We start from the raw sequence: 22,130 nt of genomic DNA, 5'->3' as shown, positions 1-22,130 counted from the left end.
CTGGACCCACATGCCAGATGCTGATGTCATGTTGACGTCACACGGGACCCACACGTCAGTGACCCTGACCGTTGACTGATGTTGACTTTGCCCGGACCCACATGCCAGTGACCCAAGAGTCCCCGGACCCACCTGTCAGAACTGATGACGTTGCTGATGTCATGCTGACGTCAGATGGACCCCACTTGTCAGCTCGGAACTGGGATGTTGACGTCATGCTGACATCAAGCCAACGTCAGCATGACACGTGGACCAGTCACAGCGTGACACGTGTCGACCCAGGATTAATTCGGCCTTTTCCATTTTCAGAAATGAATTAAACTTCGGAAATTCATAACTAAATCATACGACCTCAGGAAAATATGAAACCAGGACCAAAATTCATCTAAAATCGAGCTCTATGCAATGAACCCATGTTTGAGTGCATTTGGCTCTTTTAAAATTTTATTGCTTCTTTGTGCTATTCTATAGACGTCGCTAACGCGACTATAATGCGATCGTTTGTAGGCTCGGAGGAGAACCAGACAGATGAGGATCATGAGTACTGTGAGGGGTACAGAGACAACTACACTGAAGGTGCCACATCCCACCCAATCTCATAGCACCTATTACGCATGGCTAATATAGAACTGCTATTGCTTTACTTTACCGCTACAATCATACTATGATAGGACTTGCATGATAGTATGCTTACTTGATGGCCTTTACCTTGACGCAACCTTACCCCTGCATACCCTGCTATTAGGCTAGACACACACTCACTGCTATATTTCATTACCTATACTTCTACTATGCTTATACTATATTAATGCGTGGTGTTATCTGAACTATGGGGAGTGTGCTGCGTGTGTGACTTGGGTGTGTGGAGGGTGAGGGTTGTGTCGACCAAGTTGGAGTATACGATGAGCCTGGGGCAAGTCTTGCCATGGGGTGCTACCTAGGCACCCCTCGAAATAGATACCTATGGTGGGTAAATGGTATATGAGGTGGTCCTAGGTGTGAACCTGTGATGGGAGGAGCCCGAGATGGAGGTGCTGTGGTGGCACAGTAAATGGAAACCCTAATGAAGACATTCTGGCTTGGTCACCCCTAAGGACTTACTAGTACTCAGATTCACCGGGAAGCCTTACGTACCACTCGCCCTATATGGTGTAGGATGGCCGGACTACTTGGTAGGATATTGCCACTACTGCTAGGTTGATAGCGAACAGTGTAAGGAGGTACAGGGTGTGGAGGATTTCCCCCACATGCTTCTGAGACTTCATGAAGACCTTGTGGACCCGGCTCATGACTCACAGTTTTAGCCACCCTAGACTAGACTTGGGGTGTACCAGGGCTTAAGCCTGGGCAAAATCCCCGATACCCATTACCCATACCCGAATTACCCGAACCCGGACCCGAATTACCCGAACTCGAGGTACCCGATCCCAAATTCGGATAGTGATTTTGATTACCCAAAATTAATTTAGGTAATTCGGGTAATATCCCCCGGTACCCAAACTACCCGAACTACCCAAAGATTTGTTTTTGTCTTTGTATTTATCATGTGTTGTTAGCTGAACCATTTAACTTATCACTTTATTAGAATATAATTCTCTCTATTTGAATGAGTGACTATAATATATTATTCTCTACAAATTGCTATTGAAATTCTATACAAATTGCTGCTGAAATTATGTATAGATCGCTACTGAAATTTAGTATAGTTTGTTGTTTTCTGTAAATTTGGGTATATTGGGTAATACCCAAACCCAAATTATCGGGTACCCAAATTTGCGGGTAGTATTTTTTCGGAGGTAATATCGGATAGCAATTTTCATTACCCGAATTTTGAATTACCCGAATTACCCGACCCGAAAAAATCAGGTAACCCGAACGCCCAGGCTTACCAGGGCTAAATGGTAGAGTGGCATTATCCTAGGCTAGCAAACGACTGGAATCAGCCCAGTTGACGATGGTCAGTGAGGAAGGCGGATCTTGTGGTTATGTAAAACCTCTGCAGAGTGTATGGTTGATCGATCGATACATGTGCCGACTTGTCGGCTATGGACCTTTCCTAGGTTTTGCTTAAACTAGATAGTGAGATGAGTCCTTCTCTTCTTCCCCCGCGAGAGAGTGTCGGTCGTAGTCAGGGGCTACGGGCCTTGAGGCAGTGCCAAGAGGGAGTTGGCCTATCGACTGAGCGATAGTATGGTGTTGATGGAGATGGTGGTATATTGATCCTAGGATCGAAACCTGGCTCTGGGAAGAGAAATGGGGTGGAATGTGTGTGGGAACAGTATTAAAACTTGACTATATTTTTATATATACTTGATATGCTAAATGCATAGGAAACCCCAGCCTTATAGGTTTCTTTTTGACTATATCCAACCTGCATCCAATTTCCACAAAGCAATGCTCATAGGGTTGGGAGTGGCCAGTACAAATCATATTGATAAATTTTGGCACACAGGTTCTGCTGAGGAGTATAGCTCCGAGGAGTTTGACGGTTGAGGGGTTCATGCCTACGCTCGAGTTTGGCGATCTTATCTTCAAGCTGTTCTAAATGAATACTACTTTTGATTCCGCCAATGTGGCGATATAATAATTTATGTAATTCTGCACTACTAGTACTCTGATATTATCATTGTATGGATGTGATATTCGACTAGAATTTGGGTAATATGATCTACAACGGTCTTATTACACTTCGACGCTGTGGATTTCCCTTCGCGGAAATCGGGGTCGTTTCAGGGCGCACCGAGGGCGTACGCTGGCTGGCGTCGGGCTCGCGTCATCGGGACAACGAACTTTTTGCCTGCTGCGCTGCCGCATGCTCGAGCAACATGCGAATTTCTCGACGGGCGTGGCAATCCTCGGACGTCGCGGCCTCCGGTAGGCCGTGCAGCAAGGCGGTTGCTGTGGCGATGTTTTGGCTCGCCCGAGCGAAGTGAGGAAGGGTCCTATCGTTGGTGAGGATCCTTTGGTGTACGGTGCGGGCCATGGCGCGCGCACGCCCCCTGTCTTCACGGCGTTCAATCTCGCGATTGATGTCCGCGTACTCTCGGACGAGCCCTTGCCCGGCCTCATCGACCTCCAGCTTGCGGGCCCTCAGCTGCTCCATCCTTTGGTGAGACAGGGCCGCTGTCTCCTCCCTAGACCTGCCGCCAGGGTTGCTTATCGGGGTGGCCTCTTCCCCGGAGACACTTTCGACATGCCCCTCAGGGGTCTGCGCCATGAAGCATTCCCGGGAAGGGTGGTGGCTCCCCCTGCTGGAGTCCAAGCTAGAGAATGATACTAGCTCCTCCGTGAGGAGCCTATGGAGAGTCTCCATATCATGTTCAATCGTCCCCACGAACTCGTTGTTCGTGGGCGGCTGAACCATACGTAGTGCCAGAAGGTGGCCAGCGGTCGCCGCAGCATTGCGGAGACCGAATGGAAACACTGTCGAGGCGCTCCGTACGTGGTCTTCCAGGGATAGGATGATGCAGCATGGGTCCTCCCTAGATAATTGGGATCTAAGGGAGTCGCCTGACTGGCCCTCAAGCCTCTAGTGGCTGAGGCTGACGGAAGGGAGGGACTGTGTGGGCCAGCGTCAGCTCTCCTCCTAGTGTAACGATGAAATCTAGGTTACCAAAATGCACATGTGCGCCCGGAACCCAGCTGATTGCGTGGGTGGCCATCCGAGGCCTGATTTGGAACGCGTAAAGTCCCCTACCTGGCGCACCAACTGTCGGTGTTTCGTACAAGCACCGACAAGTAAATTTATAGTGATGCGCGTTAGGCTCGGATGGTGCGCTAAAGGACACAAGATTTCTACTGGTTCGGGCTAAATGTCCCTACGTCCATTTTGTTGATGCTCGTGTTATTAGCACCGAAAACGGTTCGTAGTTGGGGTACAAACGATCGAGAGAGGAACTAGTCCCAAGTCTCTGATGGAAGGGTCAAAAGGAGGCCAAGAGCTTGGTTGCAGCTTGACTATGTGTGTTGTCCGAAGTCCCCCCTTTTATTGGAGGAAGCGCATCCCCTTTTATAGATGAAGGGGACGGCTTTACAAGTGTGAGGGCTAGGATGCATACATTACCTAGCCTTGTGGCTCATGTCTACCCAGCCTGGTTTCCCATTTTGATGGGTGCGAAAGGATGATAAGCGCCTACAATAGTGTCGATGCCTCTGTAGAAAGTCAGGATGGTTACAGAGCACTGCCCCTCACAGGGTATGGACTGTAGTATAGTGGCTTTGACTTATGGGCCTTACCCAGTCTTGCTCCGCACGCCTTCTGGTTCCTATGAATCTTTGTCAGAGGGACGCGGGGTTAGGGTCTAGAGTAGCGCTGTGGGCAAGGTCTTCCAATCGGAGAGAGCGTCCGGAGGCTGAAGCGTGTGCTCTGATCCGGTGAACCCAAGGGGGCGGGAAGCGGGCGCCACTCCCTTGGGACCATAATGTGGTGACGACATATCTGTCATTTGTGGAGATCGCAAATCCTTTTCTAGAGCGTAGTGGTTGTCGTATATCTTCGTTGGGTTCCATGTCCCAGAGCTGAAGGTGGCGCCTACAACTCTACAGGGTGAAGAGCATGCACCTGCAATACTTTTTAGGCTCTGCTATGCCCGGAAGGGTCTAAAGCACCCATCCCGTCGTTTCCTAGCAGTACCTTTCTTGCCGAGGCATAGGGTATGGTCCTTGAAGTCGTGGTTGACTCGAACGTCTTGTCTTACCCTGTACCCATCATCATGAGGGAACGGGGACAAGTTGTTAGGCAAGACAAAACCAGTCTATAGACATCGAGCGGGGCGAGGTTCGTCCTCGATCGTCAGGCGAGGCAGAGACCAGTCCTTATCCCTTAGGCGAGTCCAAGCCCGTCCCTCGGGGGTCGGGCAAGGCGGAGTCTATCCCTTAGCCTCGGGTGAGGCAGAGCTGGCCCAAAGGCATCGGGCGAGGCAAAGCTATCCCAAAGGCATCGGGCAAGGCTAAGACTAGCCCTTAGCCCTTGGGCGAGGCCAGACTGGCCTAAAGGCGTCGGGCGAGGCAGAGACTAGCCCTTAGCCCTCGGGCGAGGCGAGGCTAGCCCAAAGGCATCAGGCGAGGCGGAGACTAGCCCTTAGCCCTCGGGCAAGGCAGAGCTGTTCCAAAGGCGTCGGGCGAGGTGAAACCAAACTCCCATCATTCGGGCAAGGAACGTAGCAGCGCCCTTGTCCGTCCAGAAGTTTTTAACGTTCGATAGTTATTGGTTCCACCTTCTGGGGTACCTTCGCATTCTACTCCGATTAAAATGAGCTTTATATTTAGTACTCATGCTTAATTCATATCTTGTGAGTACTTTGTGTTGGCTTGGGTCATATAAGCACGTATAACCCCCTTGTTCTCATTGTCAAATGCTTATATGAATCAAGCATGTTGAAAACCACACCCATCTCTTTTACACATACTCGAGGTAGTGTTGTCATCAATCACCAAAAAGGGGGAGATTGAAAGCATCTAGGCCCCTAGTTGGGTTTTGGTGATTAATGACGACATAAGATTACTGTGACTAACATGTGTTTTGTAGAGACAATTTGAGTTAGGTCATGGTAATGATGATCATTTGGGCAATTATGGTTTCCTACTCCTGTCGATGAAAATCATTTCGATTTTCAAAGGATAGATGACAAGGTTAAGGACAGACTAGTTCTAAGTGTCATTTGGCGTTGGAGAGACACTTAGAGTAGCTTAGAACTTTGTTTTTTCTTTGGCCATACTATTAAGAGGGTATAAACTAGTAGCTTGACCTAGGTGAGTCTAATGGATTAGGTGTGGTGCACACTTGTTAAACTTAGCACTAGGTAGATCAGGAATAGCCAAAGATCAAGTGGAGTCAACTTTTCACAAAGGATTTTGAATTGAAAGTGAATGGAGGGTCAAAATGTTGACCGGACGCTGGTTTGGTGATGACCGGACTCATAGGTGTTGCGTCGGGTCAGTGATCAGCGCGCGCAACAGAAGCCAAGGAGCGACTGGACACTACACAATGATTAGAACTGGATGTGCCTCTAGTCGTATCTGTAGCAGTGGGGCCTCGCGATCAGGGAGGATCTGACGCTGAACAGTAAATGATCGGACTCTGAGCTTGTAGCGTTAGGTCGACATCAGAGAGGGTCCAGAGACAAATTTTCTGACCGAATGCGTGTGGTGGATGTTGACCAGACGCTAGTCAATGTTAGGTCCCTCCAACGGCTCTCTCTGATAAGGTCGGCCGATTGCAGTTGCAGTGTACTGACCTGCGCGTCCGGTCATGAGGGCCCGCGCGTTTGGTCACCTCGTGTTTTGCTGAGTTGAACAATAACGGCCATGTTTTGAATGGAGGGGGTATAAATACTTCTTCTACTCATCCAACTCAGCTCTCTTGCCCATTTGTTCAGCTGACGAAACCATTTGGTGTGCGAGGGAGAGCAAGAGCCTAGTATGGTGATTGAGATTTGCTAATCCAAGATTAAGGACCTCATCAGTACATAGAGAGTAGCAAGTGTGCATCCACTCTTCTCATTAGGCTTGGTTGGGTCAAGTGAAAGTTCATGCTTGTTACTCTTGGTGATCGCCATTACCTAGACAGCTCGGTGGTGATTGGAAGCTTGGTGATCATCCAACGGAGCTTGTGGATGACCCAAGTCATGGTGTGAGCTGTTATGGGCGATTTACCGTGATGGAGTGTCAAAGAATCAGCTCGTAGAGAGCACTTGATCCTTGCGTGGATCAAAGGAGAGATACACCCTTGCGCGGGTGCTCTAACGAGGACTAGTGGGAGTGGTGACTCTCCAATACCTCGAAAAAACATCGTCGTGTTCCTCTCCTTCTCTTTACCTTGAGCATTTACATTTGAGCAATTCAATTCATGTCTTTACATTCTTAGAATTGTCATGCTAGAGTAGGATTAGAACCTAGTGTGTAAAACTTTGTACGATAGAACAATAGAAACTCTTCTAGGCACAAGAGGATGAAATAGGCTAAGTGTAGGGCTTAATTATTAAAAAAATTAGAATTAGCCCAATTCACCCCTCCCTCTTGGACATCTTGATCCTTTAACATCTTCTTGCTACTTTGCAAATGGAGGCTCATCGGTGCGTGAAGGTCACCGGTGTGCTCGTCGGCGGCGCGGAGCTCGCCGACAACGCAGAGCTAGGCAGCGGCGCACAGAGGGCATGTGTGGGGGCAACACGAGCACGCGGTGCCTGCAGATGATGGGTGGTTAGCGCGTGGAGGTCACTAGTGTTCTCGTCGGTGGCGTGGAGCTCGTTGGCAACACGGAGCTAGGCGACGCGGCACAGAGGGCCGGTTGGGGGCGGCACGGGCGGCGATGACGCAGAGGGCAAGTGGGCACAGTGCGGGTGGTGCATTTTCGCCTCGCATACGCCTTCCATCGCAAGGGATGTCTCTAGGCTAGCTACCTTTAGGTATCTCGTCGTCTTCACGAGCAGCTAGGCCTGAGGATCTGGCTATGTCGCTTGGGGGAAACAAAGCAGAGTAGAGAAAGGGAAACAGAGCAGAGAAGAACATTAACACAGTGAAAGCAGATAAGAAAGCGATGAGTGGATGAGAATAAGAGACATGGAAATGAGGAGGAAATAAAAAAGGCAAAGTTGTGGTGCACGTCACGCCATGCCACTTGTTCGTCCAGACAAAGTCGCTGGCGTCGGATGTCCTGTTTATAGCATTACCGTTAACGAAGTAATTAGATCACATGATCTCACTATCCATAGACACATCATCTACTAAAATAAATCTAGCAAAATACCGGTGGCAAGTTAAGATAACATGGAAAAGGATGACTAAAGGATATTCGGCGCACATCAATTTTCTCGATCTTGATCATTTTTTTCCTTTGCTTAACGGACTCTTAGTTTCTGAAAAACAACAAATGACTATAGTTTTGTGGGCTGTGGCACAGAAATTAATGTCACTCTTAATAATTATTAAATTGGTGAGTGTTGGTGTGTTGCAATGGGTAATATATTTCTCAAACTCCTAACCTTCACAAGAGCAACACAAAGAAAAGCACATAATAGAAAAAAAATATGATGAAGCTGCTCTCAATATTTGCTTGTCCTAACTCCAAATGTAATAAATAATAATGATTACCTATCATAGATAGAAAATTAGTGCCTCTTGTAAAGAAACAATCATGTTTAAAAAAACAATCATGCCGCTAGTTCATAAAAGATGAAATGTTCATATTTGTTATAGGCTGAAACAATATACATGAGTGTTTACTTAATATAGTTTGCTTCCATTGTAGTTTTATTTGGCATATTTACTTGACACAAAAGCTCTAGTTGGTAACTTGGTATATGTATATTTATGTTTATCTGAAATTTGTTGCCTACCGTAGATAAGTAAGCAACACTAATTAGTTTTGTATTGACCTCTATCCTTTTCCGATTGGGTTTAGCCTCTCTACCGGCAAGACGGCGATGTGCGTTCGTTACCCATGTTCGATGATTGACGATGACGACATTAGGCATGGCAGCACTTGTCATCAGATGAAACTTAGCAACAAACCATTTATTATAGGGATTATTATATAGGCTCATAAGACCATAGCAGGAAGATATGAACAAAATTACACATCAAGGGATTAAGAATAAAATACAAATTAATCAATTATCGTTTCTTTAGTGATTTAAAAATCAATCTTTGGCTATTGAGCCTAGGTACTTCTCTTTAACCGAATCTTATCTTATCTTATACTCTTATAAAGCAAAAAAAAAAACTCACTAATTATTTATCTCAACATAAAAGTTGTCTAACTAGACAATACACTGTTATATACAATTAAAATCCACTAAGCATATTGTCCTCGAAAATCGAAATAGCAGCCTCTCATGTCGTGTTCTTGCAAGAGACGAACATTGTGCAGTTCAAACTCCAAGGAAGCAAGTTCATCAGATGCAGTCCTGAGCCCTCATCATGCGAGGTTGGATTCCTTGCCGAGCACCGTGGGTAAGAGCCATGCATGTGCACTGGAGGCTCTTTTTCCTTTGCGTGACAGAACAACACTGGGTAGGCTAAGGCCAGTGGTTTGCCAACAACACGGGGTAACCCGTTGAGAGGTCGTCCCCCAGCTGCAATCTAAGAAACAGTGATCAAAGAACTCACCAGTGCTCTCCCCACACTTCTCCTTGAAGATCCACGCCACGAGATCCACTGCCTGGCGCATGTTGCCCATGACGATTGCGAGGGGTGGTGTAGCCGGTGATGCAGTTTCAAAAGCAGGCTGTCGTATTCGCTTCGCTGAAAAGACAGAATGAAAAATATTCAGCCTGTTCGGGAGACCGTATCGTATCGTGGATTATTTACTGCTGACTGGTTTGGTATGAGAGAAAAACACTGTTCCTGGCTGGAAATTTACGATCATTTACGAGCAAGCGAACAGGCTGATTATTCGCTGATTTGATGTGAAAGAAAAATATTATACCACGACTAATAAGTCAAGCTGATAAATTAAGCGAACAAGTAGCAGGGTTCTTAAGACTCCCAGTCCACCGTCTTGTTTCAATGCGCAAACTTTTTCCACGCCACCAAACACCTTGCTCAATTCGCTTCTTTAGAGCCCGTCTAAAGGAATGCTCGGCGCTTCTCGTCCAGAACTATGTACATAAACCGAGTAATTTTGCCTACAGTCCAAGGTCTACAACTCAAAAGAAACAAGTTTTTGTAACAACACTGTTCAATGGCAACGAACACGGGCAAGTGCCTGGGTGACCGAGACGCCTTAAATTCTCCGTTGCTTTGTATCACGTCTTAACTTGTTGCTTTGTTTCATGTCTTAACTTGTATCAAGGTATGTAGGGTGTAGTCTAAGTACTCTGAGTCTGTTGTAAATGACTATACTCATTCATTCGTAAATGCTGAGGTCGGAATGTTATACTCGTTAATTAAACAAAAATCTGAATAGGACCTTTAGCTGACTTCAACCTTATTGTCATATTGTATGTTTATGCTGTTTTCCATTTGATGTGCTTTTATTTCACATCTTGAGCAATTAGAAGAGAAAAATGGATTTAAAAGTAAAATCGAACCGACGATTAATCTGCAACCATGACCAAGATGAGAAGAGACGAATATGTACGGAGTAGGGACGCACCGTCAGTGAGTAACACTAACCAAAGCCCTCGGTAGTCACTGTACCATCTGATATCCTTTTCGTTCAGCAAAAGATCTTGCTAGTTACTCCCAGGGGCCCACCGCCCACCGTGCCATGGTTCCAGTACTACTGTGTGCTCGCACGCAAGATCGATATCACGGTACATGCTTGAGGCTACAGAAAATAGCCGTACAGTACACCTCGTGCCGATGCAAACATGTAACAAATTAAGTTCAAATTCATGAGAACCTGACATGCAGGGAAAATGGCAACATCTTTTTTACTGAACTTCATTATGCCCTTGTTTAATTTCCACGTCAAAACTTTACATCATATCAATATCAAATGTTTGACAAATAAATAGAGTATTAAATATAGACTAAAAATAACTAATTATACAGATGATAACTAATTTACGAGAAAAATCATTTAAGCCTAATTAGTCTATGATTTGCCAATAAAATGCTTCAGTAACACATGTGCTAATGACAAATTAATTAGGCTTAATAAATTCATCTCATGACTATAATTTATTTTTTATTAGTATCAAAATACTCTGTGCAACACCCTATGTAACATAGGATGTAACACGTCAAAACTTTACACCCTCGAACTTAAAAGGCCTACTGAACGTACAGGGTAACAGTCTAAAAGAACATCACTTCGATCTACGGTTGAACTAGCACACACTAGCAGCTTAGCCTAGCACGACAAAAGACCAAAAGAAACGAGAGAAAGAGGAGCAAAATACACAGCTGGCTCCCCCACATCCAACGTATACGAGCCCCATGCTTCATGAGAGAAGACACCGAACTTCGGAACGCTGCTGCTACTGCTACCCCATGCCATGCATCCTCCCAAAAGAACCACGAGCATGCACGCGTGACAGCATGCTCCTTGCATTGTCGCCGTCGCCGTGCTCACCGGAGGACGCGGCTGCACAGACGCGACACGTCGGCCGGGCGGACGGGCTTCAGCAGGAAATCCTCGGCGCCTTCCTCCAGGCACCTGGCGAATCATGCAAGCACACAAACATGTCAAGAAGCATGGCACTGGCAGGAAATAAGCAGTATATAACGATGGACAGATAGGAATGGATTCGGTGTTTGGGGATGGGATATGTGTATACATGCTAACTAACCTGTTGATCCTGGTCGGCACGTTCTCCGAGGACATGATCACCACAGGGATCTCCTTCAGCCTGGACGACTCCTGCATGCACACGAATCTCATTCATCAGTTGCAGTCACACGAGTTCAGTGAGGCCTTGTTTAGATAGCCTCAAAATTCGTAAGTTTTTTTACTCTTTCTCCATTTCATCAATTTTTAGACGCATGTATGGAACATTAAATATAGATAAAAAAATAACTAATTACACAGTTTGGTTGTAAATCATTGAGACGAATCTTTTGAGCCTTAGTCCATGATCGGACAAAATTTGTCAAATACAAACGAAACGTGCTACAGTGTCCCGATTGCAAAAATTTGCAATCTAAAAGAGGCCTGAATTGGCATCTGTACTACTACACTACTGCTACATACTACTGCTACCAAAGTACCAATGCAAGGCTGAAAGGAAGTTGAACGGTGCGTGTACCTTGACTTTCTTGAGGAGCTCATAGCCAGTCATCTCCGGCATCCAGTAGTCGGTAATGATCATGCTCACGTTGGGCTCCTGAAACCAAACGACACACATTATAAACATCACCCACTGGGAAAAAAAACAACACAGAAATGAACAAAAGGGAAGTTGAGTAAAAGAAACGTACGGTGCCCAGCAGCTCTAGCGCCCTCTTCCCGCTCTCCACGGCCGTCACTGCATGCACGCAGAGAACGCGAAAGGGTCAGGTCAGAGCAGGCAGATGGATCATCTCCACGCCGGCCACTGATCGATACGATTTCTCACCGCGGAACCGTGAGCTCCTGAGGATGCCGGCGATGACGGCGCGGTCGACCGGGCTGTCGTCCACTGCGAGGACGTGCGGCACCGGCGCGCTCCCCTCGTCTCCGAGACCCTTGCGGCTCGCCATGCTCGGTCGATCTCGATCCCCCTCTCCTCTGTCGACGGCAACGAAACGATGAGTGTGTGAGCTACGACTACGAACGCCGAACCTAGTACCAGCCCTCAAATGGATCTCTGTGATGTGGTGCGGTGTGGGGTTATATAGAGGCCAGGCAGGTGGTAGATCACTCGTCACGCCCGCCCTAGGCTAGCTCTGCACTCACGCGGCGGCGGGACGGTTGGGAGGCGGGCGGGCTACGGGGCTAGAGACTTTGAGAGAGGGAAACGGGGAGGACTGGATGAGATCAGGGAGCAGCGGCGGTGCGGCGACCGAGAGACGCGCGGCACCAGGGGTCTCGCCTCGGCGAGTAGTAGCCGAGTAGGCAGGCAGGTTGGCTGGGCAGCTAGTGAATCTGGTGGATACGCAGCCCGCGCCGCGGATCGGATACGGCCGGATCCAATCCCAGGGGCCAGCCAGAGGGAGGGTGCGGCGTCCGGGACATGCATGACATCCGGCACCGCCGGCCGGGCCAGGCAAAAGCTGCGACGCATGCACAGGCACAGCATTGCATGCAAATCTTCTTTTTTATTACAGTATTGCATGCAAATCTCATCCGCGAAGCGGCTACCCCGAAACGAAATCTTTTGTCGCTGGCTCGCCGGTCGCCGCTGCAAACAGGAAAAGCACCCCTTGGCCTCTTCCTGCCATGCATGGCAGTGTCGCCACGCACGCACCGTATCTTTTATGCGTTCAGTCGCACGGCATAGATCACGGTGTCCCCCCTCTCTCTCTCTCTCTCTCCCTCCCCCCTTGTACTGGTACGTATACTGGCAGGGTTCAGTTCAGTCGTATCGTATGGACTACTGCTACCATATGTGTACACTGACTACCGTTGCTGCCAATGCAAGACGCACCGGGGCCGGCCGGCACGTGAGGATACGTTGTACACACGCCGTGATGCATGTATTGATGACGCGTTAACTTCGCAATCTTGGTAATCACGGTACTTGCTGTACGCTAGAATTAGTACACTTACACTTTGAAGTAGTTATTTATGCAGTGTATCTCGAGATACACCATATCTTGTACGTATGCGTCCTCCTGTCATTAACCCTGAGTGTACTGCGTAGCTGTCACCCTTCATTCAAGAGCCCATAAGCTCGTATGCGCCAACGTTATTGTGTACAGTGTGGAGTCATTTATTTATTTAACTTCCAAGTTCCAAACCAAGATGATACTGTGGACGCACGGTGTATCTACAGTAACGTACTTGGATAATGGATACACGTACGTGCGTGCATGCAGCAGCTAGCATCAAGTCTTCACTAAATAAGCTCGTGTTTACTTGCCTGGCCAAATTCTAAAAAAGTGCTACAGTATCTATCACATTGAATGTTGCGATACGTGTATGGAACATTAAATATAGGCAAAAAAAAAACTAATTGCACAGTTTGGTTGAAAATCGCGAGACGAACGTTTTGAGCCTAATTAAACCATGATTGAACACTAATTACCAAATAAAAACCAAAGTACTACAGTACCCCGAAATCCAAAATTCACCCAACTAAACACCCTCTAAGTACAACATTAACCGCACGAACACTTACCTTTACGCGCAGATGCAAGTACAGCTACAGCCACTGACGGTTCGGCAGTACTTCCTCCAAACTTTTCCCATACACGTTAATGAAGAGTGCTCGCTCATTCAGTAGTACATTGATATTTGTTGATACTAGGCAAATCGTGATCGATCGTCACGTTCCTAAGGGCTCGTATAAATAAGGCCCCGTTTAGTTTCAAGCCAAAAACCAAAAATTTTCAAGATTCTTCGTCACATTAAATCTTGCGACACATGTATAGAGTATTAAATGTAGACGAAAAAAAACTAATTACACAGTTAGCTGAGAAATCGTGAGATGAATCTTTTAAGCCTAAATAGTCCATAATTGGACAATTTTTGTCAAATAAAAACGAAAGTACTATAGTAGCCAAAAGCCAAAAAAATTCGGAACTAAACGGGCCTAAAGTGAATAAATAAGAAACTCAGTCAATTAAAGTATTAAACCCACGAGATAATTAAGCAATGGTGACCACAAATGCAAATAGTCCACGGGAGCAAGGATAACACACTACTAGTACAGTACTGTATATATGGACTATGGTCAGGGTTCAGGGTCACAGCTTCACAATCACACATGCCCCGCCATGGGACATGGAAGCCAGTGAGCCACCCTGACCCTGCTCCCTGCTTAGACTATCTCCAACCGAGCTCACCAAAACCGGACACCCATTCCAGGATTTAGGTCGCGTACAGGGAAAGAGTCCCGCACCCACACCGTGTCTTCTCCAACGGCCCACGCAAAAAATCCTCACCGGCGCGGCGAGCGCTCCCTCTCCTTCCTCGACGGCCCTCCCCGGCGGCCCTCCCCGATGGCGCCCGACCCCGGATCTGGCTTCCCCCGGCGCGGCGAGCCTCACGGCAGCGCCCAGCGGTTCTCCCGACGCGCAGCCTCTCTCCTCGGCACTCCTCCCCGCCCACGCCCCTCCCCTGCCGGCCTCCCTCGCCGGTGGAGCCCCTCGCCAGCGGCAAGCACCGGCGCGGCGGCCTTTCCTCCCCGCGGCGACCTCTGCTCTGCGTGCTTCCTCCCAAGTCGGCCTCGCGCCTCCTCCTCCCCACCCCAATGGACCTCCTCCGCCCCAGCGCGACCTCCCCACGGTGGCCTTCCCTGGCACAGGCGCACGGCGGCGTCCCCGAGGACTACCCCGCGTGGTCCCGACGGCGGCCTGAGGACGACGGCACGCGCGGCCCCGACGGCAACCGGAGCACTGGGAGCTGGATCTGGCCCGCGTGTCCACCTCCACGGTCTCGCCGAGCCGAGTCGGCCGCGCCTCACCACGGGCCCACCACTTCGAGCGTCAGAGACGAGCAAGGCCGGCGGTGCGGCCGGTGTGGGAGCGGGCCACCTCGGCGTTGCGGAGGCGTGCGTGGATTGCGTACTGAGGAGAGAGGGCATGCATTTTTGCATATCGCTTCCGTCAATTTGTAAAATGGGTCGTCCGTCTGGGTCAGCCGCTTTCAGTAGGCAAAGCAAATGTAGCTAATCCATTTTGGGTTTACATCTCCTCGTTCGAGACAGTCTTACCGCCTGCTGAGTGCCGAGTGCTGCTGGCAAAGGTCTTTTCGACCGGGGTGTCATCAGTGACGCTCTGTTATCACGCTGCCATGCATCATGCATGCCTGTTCGGATGCGCTGCAGGCTGCAATGCCTCTCAACAGCGGCACTATCACTGTAGCACAGCAGCTACTTTCCCTCCTTCCCGTACGTCCGGGCTCCCCGGACCGGGACCGAGGCCGGAGGCTGCACGCCATTGACTTGTGGCCAGCTTCTTGCACCGATTTGGGAGACCCATTTATGGTTGGTTGCTACGCCTGCGCTGCGAGTCAGGAGTACTGTGCGGGTACGTGAGCTCTGCAGCGCCTGGCTCTGCTGGCAACTGGCATGGGCGGATCTTGGAGCCGGGCGAGTTCCGAGGGAAATCTTCCGTGCCCTGCCTCGCTCTCGCTTCCATGACATCATGGCGTGTGAGCTGACTATCTGAACTGCGATGGACAGCTGTGTATGGATACCGAAGCGTGACATGGGCTCCGCCTCAAAATAAATCAACTATTATTAATATCTTTCTTCTAAGTTAAATTAATTTAAATTTAATTAAAGTTATAAAAATATTAATATTTGTGAGACTAAATTGACATCACTAGATATTTACGAGCCGGAGGAGCTGTACCGAAACATTTTAAGATGACAAGCCGTTTTGTATTGAATGGTAGGAGTCATTTGACATCATCACCCTGTTCGTTTCGACTGAATTGGCTTATAAGCCATGGCTGAAAGTACTGCTGACTAGTTTGGTATGAGAAAAAAAATACTGTTTTAACCGTGGATTATAAGCCAGATACTAACGAATAAGCCAAAACGAAAAGTAACGGGAGCCGGAAAAAAATGGTTTCTCCTCGAGTGCTCTCCGGAGAAACGGTTGAGAAAGTGTCCTACTAAATGAGACCTTAGACTTTCACCATGGGGCATGTCTGCATGTGCATTTGTTTGTATTGTAGCTATGCTCAGAGATTTTGATGGGAACAGTCATTTATACCTTTGGGACTTTGTACGCTATAGATGTTTTTGATATGCTTAGCTTTTTTGTGAGTGGTTCTTATTATTTAAAAATCGTTTACAACTTTTGTGATATAACATAAATTAAAAACATATATTTGCAACTAGATAACTAATAATATTTTTAGATACGAGTACATTTTTGTATATATAACATGAATAAATGAAGAAACATGTCCCACACGTTTGTGTCCGTAATAAAAATAAAAATAATGTCCATCAACGGATAATTATTTTTATCGTCCCAATCCAAAAATACGGTTAAATTCGCCAAGCAAGATGGCCGACGAGAGGATGTGCAGCATAGCATGGCTGACGGAGCAGTTGGAGAATGGGTCAGGTACGGCATAGGTGAGCGAGGAAGAAAAACATAGAACCAAACGGCATCCAGGACGTGTAATCAGCGGCATGATAGTTAATTATTCCTCAACTTTGTAATAAAGAGGTCAGAAATCTGTTTTTTTTATATTCTTTGAGAAGCTTCACAAAAAAAATTAATTTGTCAACAACATTATCTTTTTTAGAGTGAAGTTCGTGGAACTGCCAATTTAGCCGGCGAAATTAAAAGTAGTGCTGGAAAGTGTAGTACCAAGAGTAGATAGCTTGTGCATTCACCTCCAGTGTTCGTTAGAACCGAACCTGACTGATGGGCCTGGAAAAAGTGATTTTGAGAATGTTTCGATCACTACAGTGTGGGCAACTGCTATTGAATTTCTTTCTTCAACTTTTTTTTTTTGAGAATTAGTCCTTGTTTAGTTCGTGAAAAGTTTTCTCAAAAAGTGCTACAGTATCCATCACATCGAATTTTGCGATACGTACATGGAGCATTAAATGTAGACGAAAAAAAAACTAATTGTACAGTTTGATTGAAAATTACGAGACGAACGTTTTGAGCCTAATTAATCCATAATTGAACACTAATTGCTAAATAAAAACGAAAGTGCTACGGTAGCCAGCTTTCCAACTTTTCACCCACTAAACACGAGCTTAACCAGGGATTGTTTCGGTTGTTCCAGTATGATATCGATTACTCTCTCTTGCGGCATATGCATGGAGTACTAAATGTAGATGAAAAAAAAACTAATTACACAGTTAGCCGAGAAATCGTAAGACGAATCTTTTAAGCCTAAATATTCCATAATTGGACAATTTTTGTCAAATAAAAACGAAAGTGCTACAGTAGCCAAAAGCCAAAAATTTTCGGAACTAAACACTCCCTTAGGAGAACTAAATATGAGTTAATTATAAAACTAATTACATAGATGGAGACTAATTTACGAGACGAATTTATTAAGCCTAATTAATCCGTCATTAACATATATTTACTGTAGCACAACATTGTCAAATCATAGGCTAATTAGGCTTAAAAAATTCGTCTCGCAAATTAGCCACAATCTATGCAATTAGTTATTTTTTTCGTCTATATTTAATACTTCTCTCTCCCTACGGTTCGTCTGCTCTGACTTGAGACTGTCCTGGGTGAGAGGATGATGTCAGCGATGCGCGTCTTGCGGAGTTGTGCATGGTCAAAGATTCGTTGCAGGGCACGCAGTTTCAGGCCGCGTTTAGTTGCTGGCCGAAGTTGCGCCGTCGGAAAGAGAGGTAAGCACTGTATTGTTTTGTTTTTATTTGGTAATAATTGTTCACTAATTAGGCTCAAAATGTTCGTCCTGCAAAATATAACCAAACTGTGTAATTAGTTTTTAATTTCGTCAACATTTAGTACTCCATGCATGTACCGCAAATTTGATGTAACGGGAAATCTTCTTTTTATATAGTATCAAAGTTTGGATTTTGGTGGAACATGGCTAAAGATTTTGACGCTGGTCAAAGATTCAGGCCTTGTTTAGATGCCATCCAAATTCCAAGTTTTTTCACTCTCTCCATCATATTAATTTTTAGCCGCTTGTATGGAGTATTAAATATAGGTAAAAAATAACTAATTACACAGTTTAGTTGGAAATCACAAGATGAATCTTTTGAACCTAGTTGGTCCACGATTGGACAATATTTGACAAATAAGACAAAAATGATACTATTCATCAGTTTCATTTTTTTTGCAATCTAAACGAGGCCTCATTGAAGCGGGCCACTAGGCCAGGCGGCCAGCGCTCACCAAGGTAAAACAATACTAAAAACGTTGGTGAGGAGACATGACCGGTATCCATAGGATAAGATATGGACTGTACTATCAGAGGTGGTCTAGCCTACAAGATTAAGACGTACGACGCACGGCACTGGTTGACGTGCACCGAAAAGCTACAAAAAGATATTGTAATATCAAATATGATATTTTATTTGTAACACTACCCCTCTAGAGTATATAAGGAGGACCAGAGATCCCTTAGACGAGATAGATCGAATCTTGTACACAATCAATATAAAATAACAGAGCATTCGTCGATAACTCGACGGTGGCACACAGCGGATCACTTTCCTCGGCGAACGGCCACACGTGCTAGAGTCTGACGCCTTGTCATGCGCCTCCAACGGACGCAACACACGACAACAAGATCGAAGTCAAGCAGTCCAAGAAAGCTAAGTCAAGCCGCTTCCTAATTAAATATTATTATTATACTTCCAGATATATCCGTATGTCTACATGATTTCGGTTGGGAGAAACCTAATCACATCTTGTTGTTGCTCGTAATTTCTGATCGGATATGCAAGATTGTTTCCGTGGATCACGACAACCAGCAAATCAGGAAAGGCGGCCGGCGATAACGCGATGTGGAGCAGTGTTTCCACCAAAGATGCTGGTCGGCCATACAAACTAATTCGAGTAGTTGAAGAGATATACAAGCACATATGCATCTGGATCTACACCACCATGCAGGCAGCCTCACGTATCTCAGGCATGCAAGGAAGATCATAAATTGTGCACTCGCCTCGGTCGGACACGCTCAAGGACTTCGCCTCCCCACGCGAATTGACTCCGCCAGGCTCCGATTACGTCCGTTCGCCTACGACTCCGCGTACCCATCCGAGCTATCAAACGAACCGTCTGAGCCGTCAAGCGAGCCGCTAAGCTAGCCGACCGGACTACTCATTCCGATCGCCTACCGCGTCGCAATGATCGCCGCGAAGAAAGGTGTTATAACGACCGTGACCGCCGTCATGACGATAGGCCGAAAAGCTCGAGGGCCGGGCAATTTCATCGCCGCCAACCAGACGTTATGTCTAAAGATAAGTACATTTTATATATGAATATTTAATAAAGTTTTCGCCATGATGTTTCTTCATACTATTCTCTACATGATTATTCTCCTAACGACTTTTCTCCATGTATACCATCTTAAAGATGACATACGCTTTCGCCTGAACGGCTCCTCGAACAGCCATGTTTACGCTTGTGCTCTTCAGAGACGGTCCTGTCTCTGGCTTCTTCCTACACATGCACGAGCGCCTACCCTCTGTGTTATGGGTGGTCGGCAACAACTCCTCGATGATGCTTGTCTTCTTACACGTACACAAGCTCTAGCGCTCCATGTTATAGTTTATGGGCTAGCCGAGGCTGAAGGGCTCAACCAACAAACTAATGGCTCGGGACAGTTTATATTAAATATGAACACATCTCTAAAAGAAAACTTAATGTTTACAACATATTTAAGATATTCTTCATCAACTCGTCGACCAGCCATGTTCTCACTAACCCTAAGAAATAGCTAGAGAGAGGGAGACAACCAAATACAAGTAATTTCGAGCAAATCACAACAACAACAAGCACGCGGGAGACAAGAATTTATCCCGAGGTTCGGTAGCCCCACAAAGGAGCTCCTACGTCCTCGTTGTTGAGGTGACCACTTTGGTCGGAGTCTCTTCCACCTCCTTGCCTCACTCAAGGATACCACAAAGGTCACTTGAGTTTCTTCACTAGAAAACAAGGGTAATATAAACTTCCCAAGGCTCTTCCACAAGATGGAAGCTCTTGGGCGACGCCTCGCCGGCTAAGGGAAAATCCCCAAGAGTAACAAATGCAAATCAAACCGGCTTGACGAAGAAATCAAGTGCTCAAGCTTGCTCAAAGTGTTTTTCTCACTCAATCCACTCTCCAATCACTCAAACCCTTTGGGAATCAAAGTTGGAAGCAAAGGAGTGAAGAGAGGGGAGCCTAGAATGCTTGGGGGCTGTTTTGGCCGAGTGTTCGTTGCAATGAAATGAGTGGGCAACGGTTAGAAATGAGGAGAGGGGTATATATACTCCAAGGCAAAATCTAACCGTTCAGATCTACGTCGGGAGTTCCGACGCAGATCTCGGGACTTCCGACGTATGAAGAAAACACTGTTCATGCGAGGTCAAAGTCCACTTGAGACAGCCAACGTCGGGACTTCCGACGAACGTCGGGACTTCCGACGGTCGGAACTTCCGACAAACGTCGGGACTTCCGACGTGCACAGTGAGCAGGTCAGTAGAACCATCGATGCCGGGACTCCCGGCTTGGGTCGGGACTTCCGACTGTCGGGAGTTCCGACTCACGTCGGGACTTCCGACATCCACAGTCATCGCACAGGCAATGACTGGGAGTCAGCACTTCCGGCAAGAGTCATGACTTCCGACTGTCGGGAGTTCCGGCTTACGTCGAGACTTCCGACACCGACAGTCACAGAAAATTATTCTATGTGCTCGTGAAGTGCTAGAGTGTCTCTCTTTTGATTTAATTATTATGCTTGAGCACTCTATCTTCCTCAGACCACCTAAACTTGCATCCCTCTTAATAGTACGGCATACCTATTAACTCAAGATCAAAAGAAAAACAAAATTAAACCTTTTGAGTTGATCTTCTTTAAATTGATGCCGTGTCTTTCAATCTTCATCAAGTGAGGGTGCCAACATGTCAATATTGAACTTTTCACTTGAGCATAGCCATCTTGAGCATGTGACTTGATTCCATTCATCAAATATGAATAACTCCAAATGCATCAAGTCACTTTAATCAACTTGTCCAATATAGATTTGATCCTTCACATCAATATGACCATCTTAGCTTGATTAGTACCTCAACTAAATGCAAGTACTTTCTTCTTCACCCTAGCTAGGTTCTTCGGCCGCCAAGCCGTCGCTTGCCCTTCACCCTTGCTTAGTACCTCAAAGCCTTTCCTTGCTATCTTCACCATCTCAAGCCATTAAGTCACATCTTGTGTTGAATCATTCTTGCGTTACCAGAAACAGCCCTGTTCTCGATCTCACTCCTACACGTGCACGAGCGCTAGCCCTCTGCGTTATGGGTGGTCGACAGTGGCTCCTCGACGACAGTTGTGCTCTTACGCGTAAACGGGTGCTAAGCACTCTACGCTATGGAGTATGGGCTAGTCGGGGCTGGTGATGCGATACAGAACCAACTGGTGAGAAGTTACTCATATTTAAAATATAAACACTTTATACAAACATAATGTTTATCTATTTCGCTCTACTGCCTTCATTGCTGAGTTCGTATATTTATTTTTACATTATGTACTACTCATTCTACATATTTATTATAGGATCATCGTCCGGGTGGTCGCACCACCTGGCCTTCAGACTTCTCCGCCGATCAACTAGTCGGACCGCTAGGTTTATGGACTTCGTCGCCGACTAGTTGGTCAGACTGTTCGGCGTTCACCTCTACTCGGCGCTCACTTCGCCGTCGACCAGTTGGTTGGACTGCTCGGTGCTCGATTCTTCGCCAACCAACTGGTCGGATTGTCCGTCGCTTCATCGTCAGCTAAGCTGAGGACTCCTCGGCATTTGGATTGTTCGTCGCTTTATCGTCCGCTACATTGGGGGCTTGCTAGCTAAGCTGGGGACTCCACGACGTTTGGATTCTTCATGCAAGCATCGCCAGCTAAGCTACGGACTCCTCGGCATTCGAATTCTTCATGC

General features: G+C 46.8%; 1 protein-coding gene across 1 annotated transcript; it reads right to left on the bottom strand.

Moving 5' to 3' along the window:
- Positions 1 to 10,718: 10,718 nt before the first annotated feature.
- On the bottom strand, positions 10,719 to 12,366 carry LOC136498046 (two-component response regulator ORR5-like). The gene is made up of 5 exons (XM_066493980.1): positions 12,003 to 12,366; positions 11,866 to 11,912; positions 11,694 to 11,771; positions 11,238 to 11,308; positions 10,719 to 11,104 (listed from the first exon to the last, which is right to left on the bottom strand). The coding sequence occupies exons 1-5, from the start codon at positions 12,124 to 12,126 to the stop codon at positions 11,017 to 11,019; spliced, it is 408 nt and encodes a 135-aa protein (XP_066350077.1). The 5' UTR covers positions 12,127 to 12,366; the 3' UTR covers positions 10,719 to 11,016.
- Between the last annotated feature and the right edge of the window lie 9,764 nt (positions 12,367 to 22,130).

The sequence above is a fragment of the Miscanthus floridulus genome, chromosome 12 (assembly GCF_019320115.1).
Source record: "Miscanthus floridulus cultivar M001 chromosome 12, ASM1932011v1, whole genome shotgun sequence".
Taxonomy (NCBI): Eukaryota; Viridiplantae; Streptophyta; class Magnoliopsida; order Poales; family Poaceae; genus Miscanthus; species Miscanthus floridulus.
The sequence above is the reverse complement of the archived record's forward strand: the minus strand, read 5'-3'. Positions and strand labels throughout refer to the sequence as shown.

What these genes read in the sequence shown, in the direction of transcription:
- LOC136498046 (XM_066493980.1), bottom strand. Translation starts at nt 12,126, where the DNA reads ATGGCGAGCCGCAAGGGTCTCGGAGACGAGGGGAGCGCGCCGGTGCCG. An exon ending in CGCTAGAGCTGCTGGGCACC is followed by an intron (nt 11,772 to 11,865) that starts GTACGTTTCTTT and finishes GTTTGGTTTCAG; the next exon opens with GAGCCCAACGTGAGCATGAT. An exon ending in AGCTCCTCAAGAAAGTCAAG is followed by an intron (nt 11,309 to 11,693) that starts GTACACGCACCG and finishes GTGTGCATGCAG; the next exon opens with GAGTCGTCCAGGCTGAAGGA.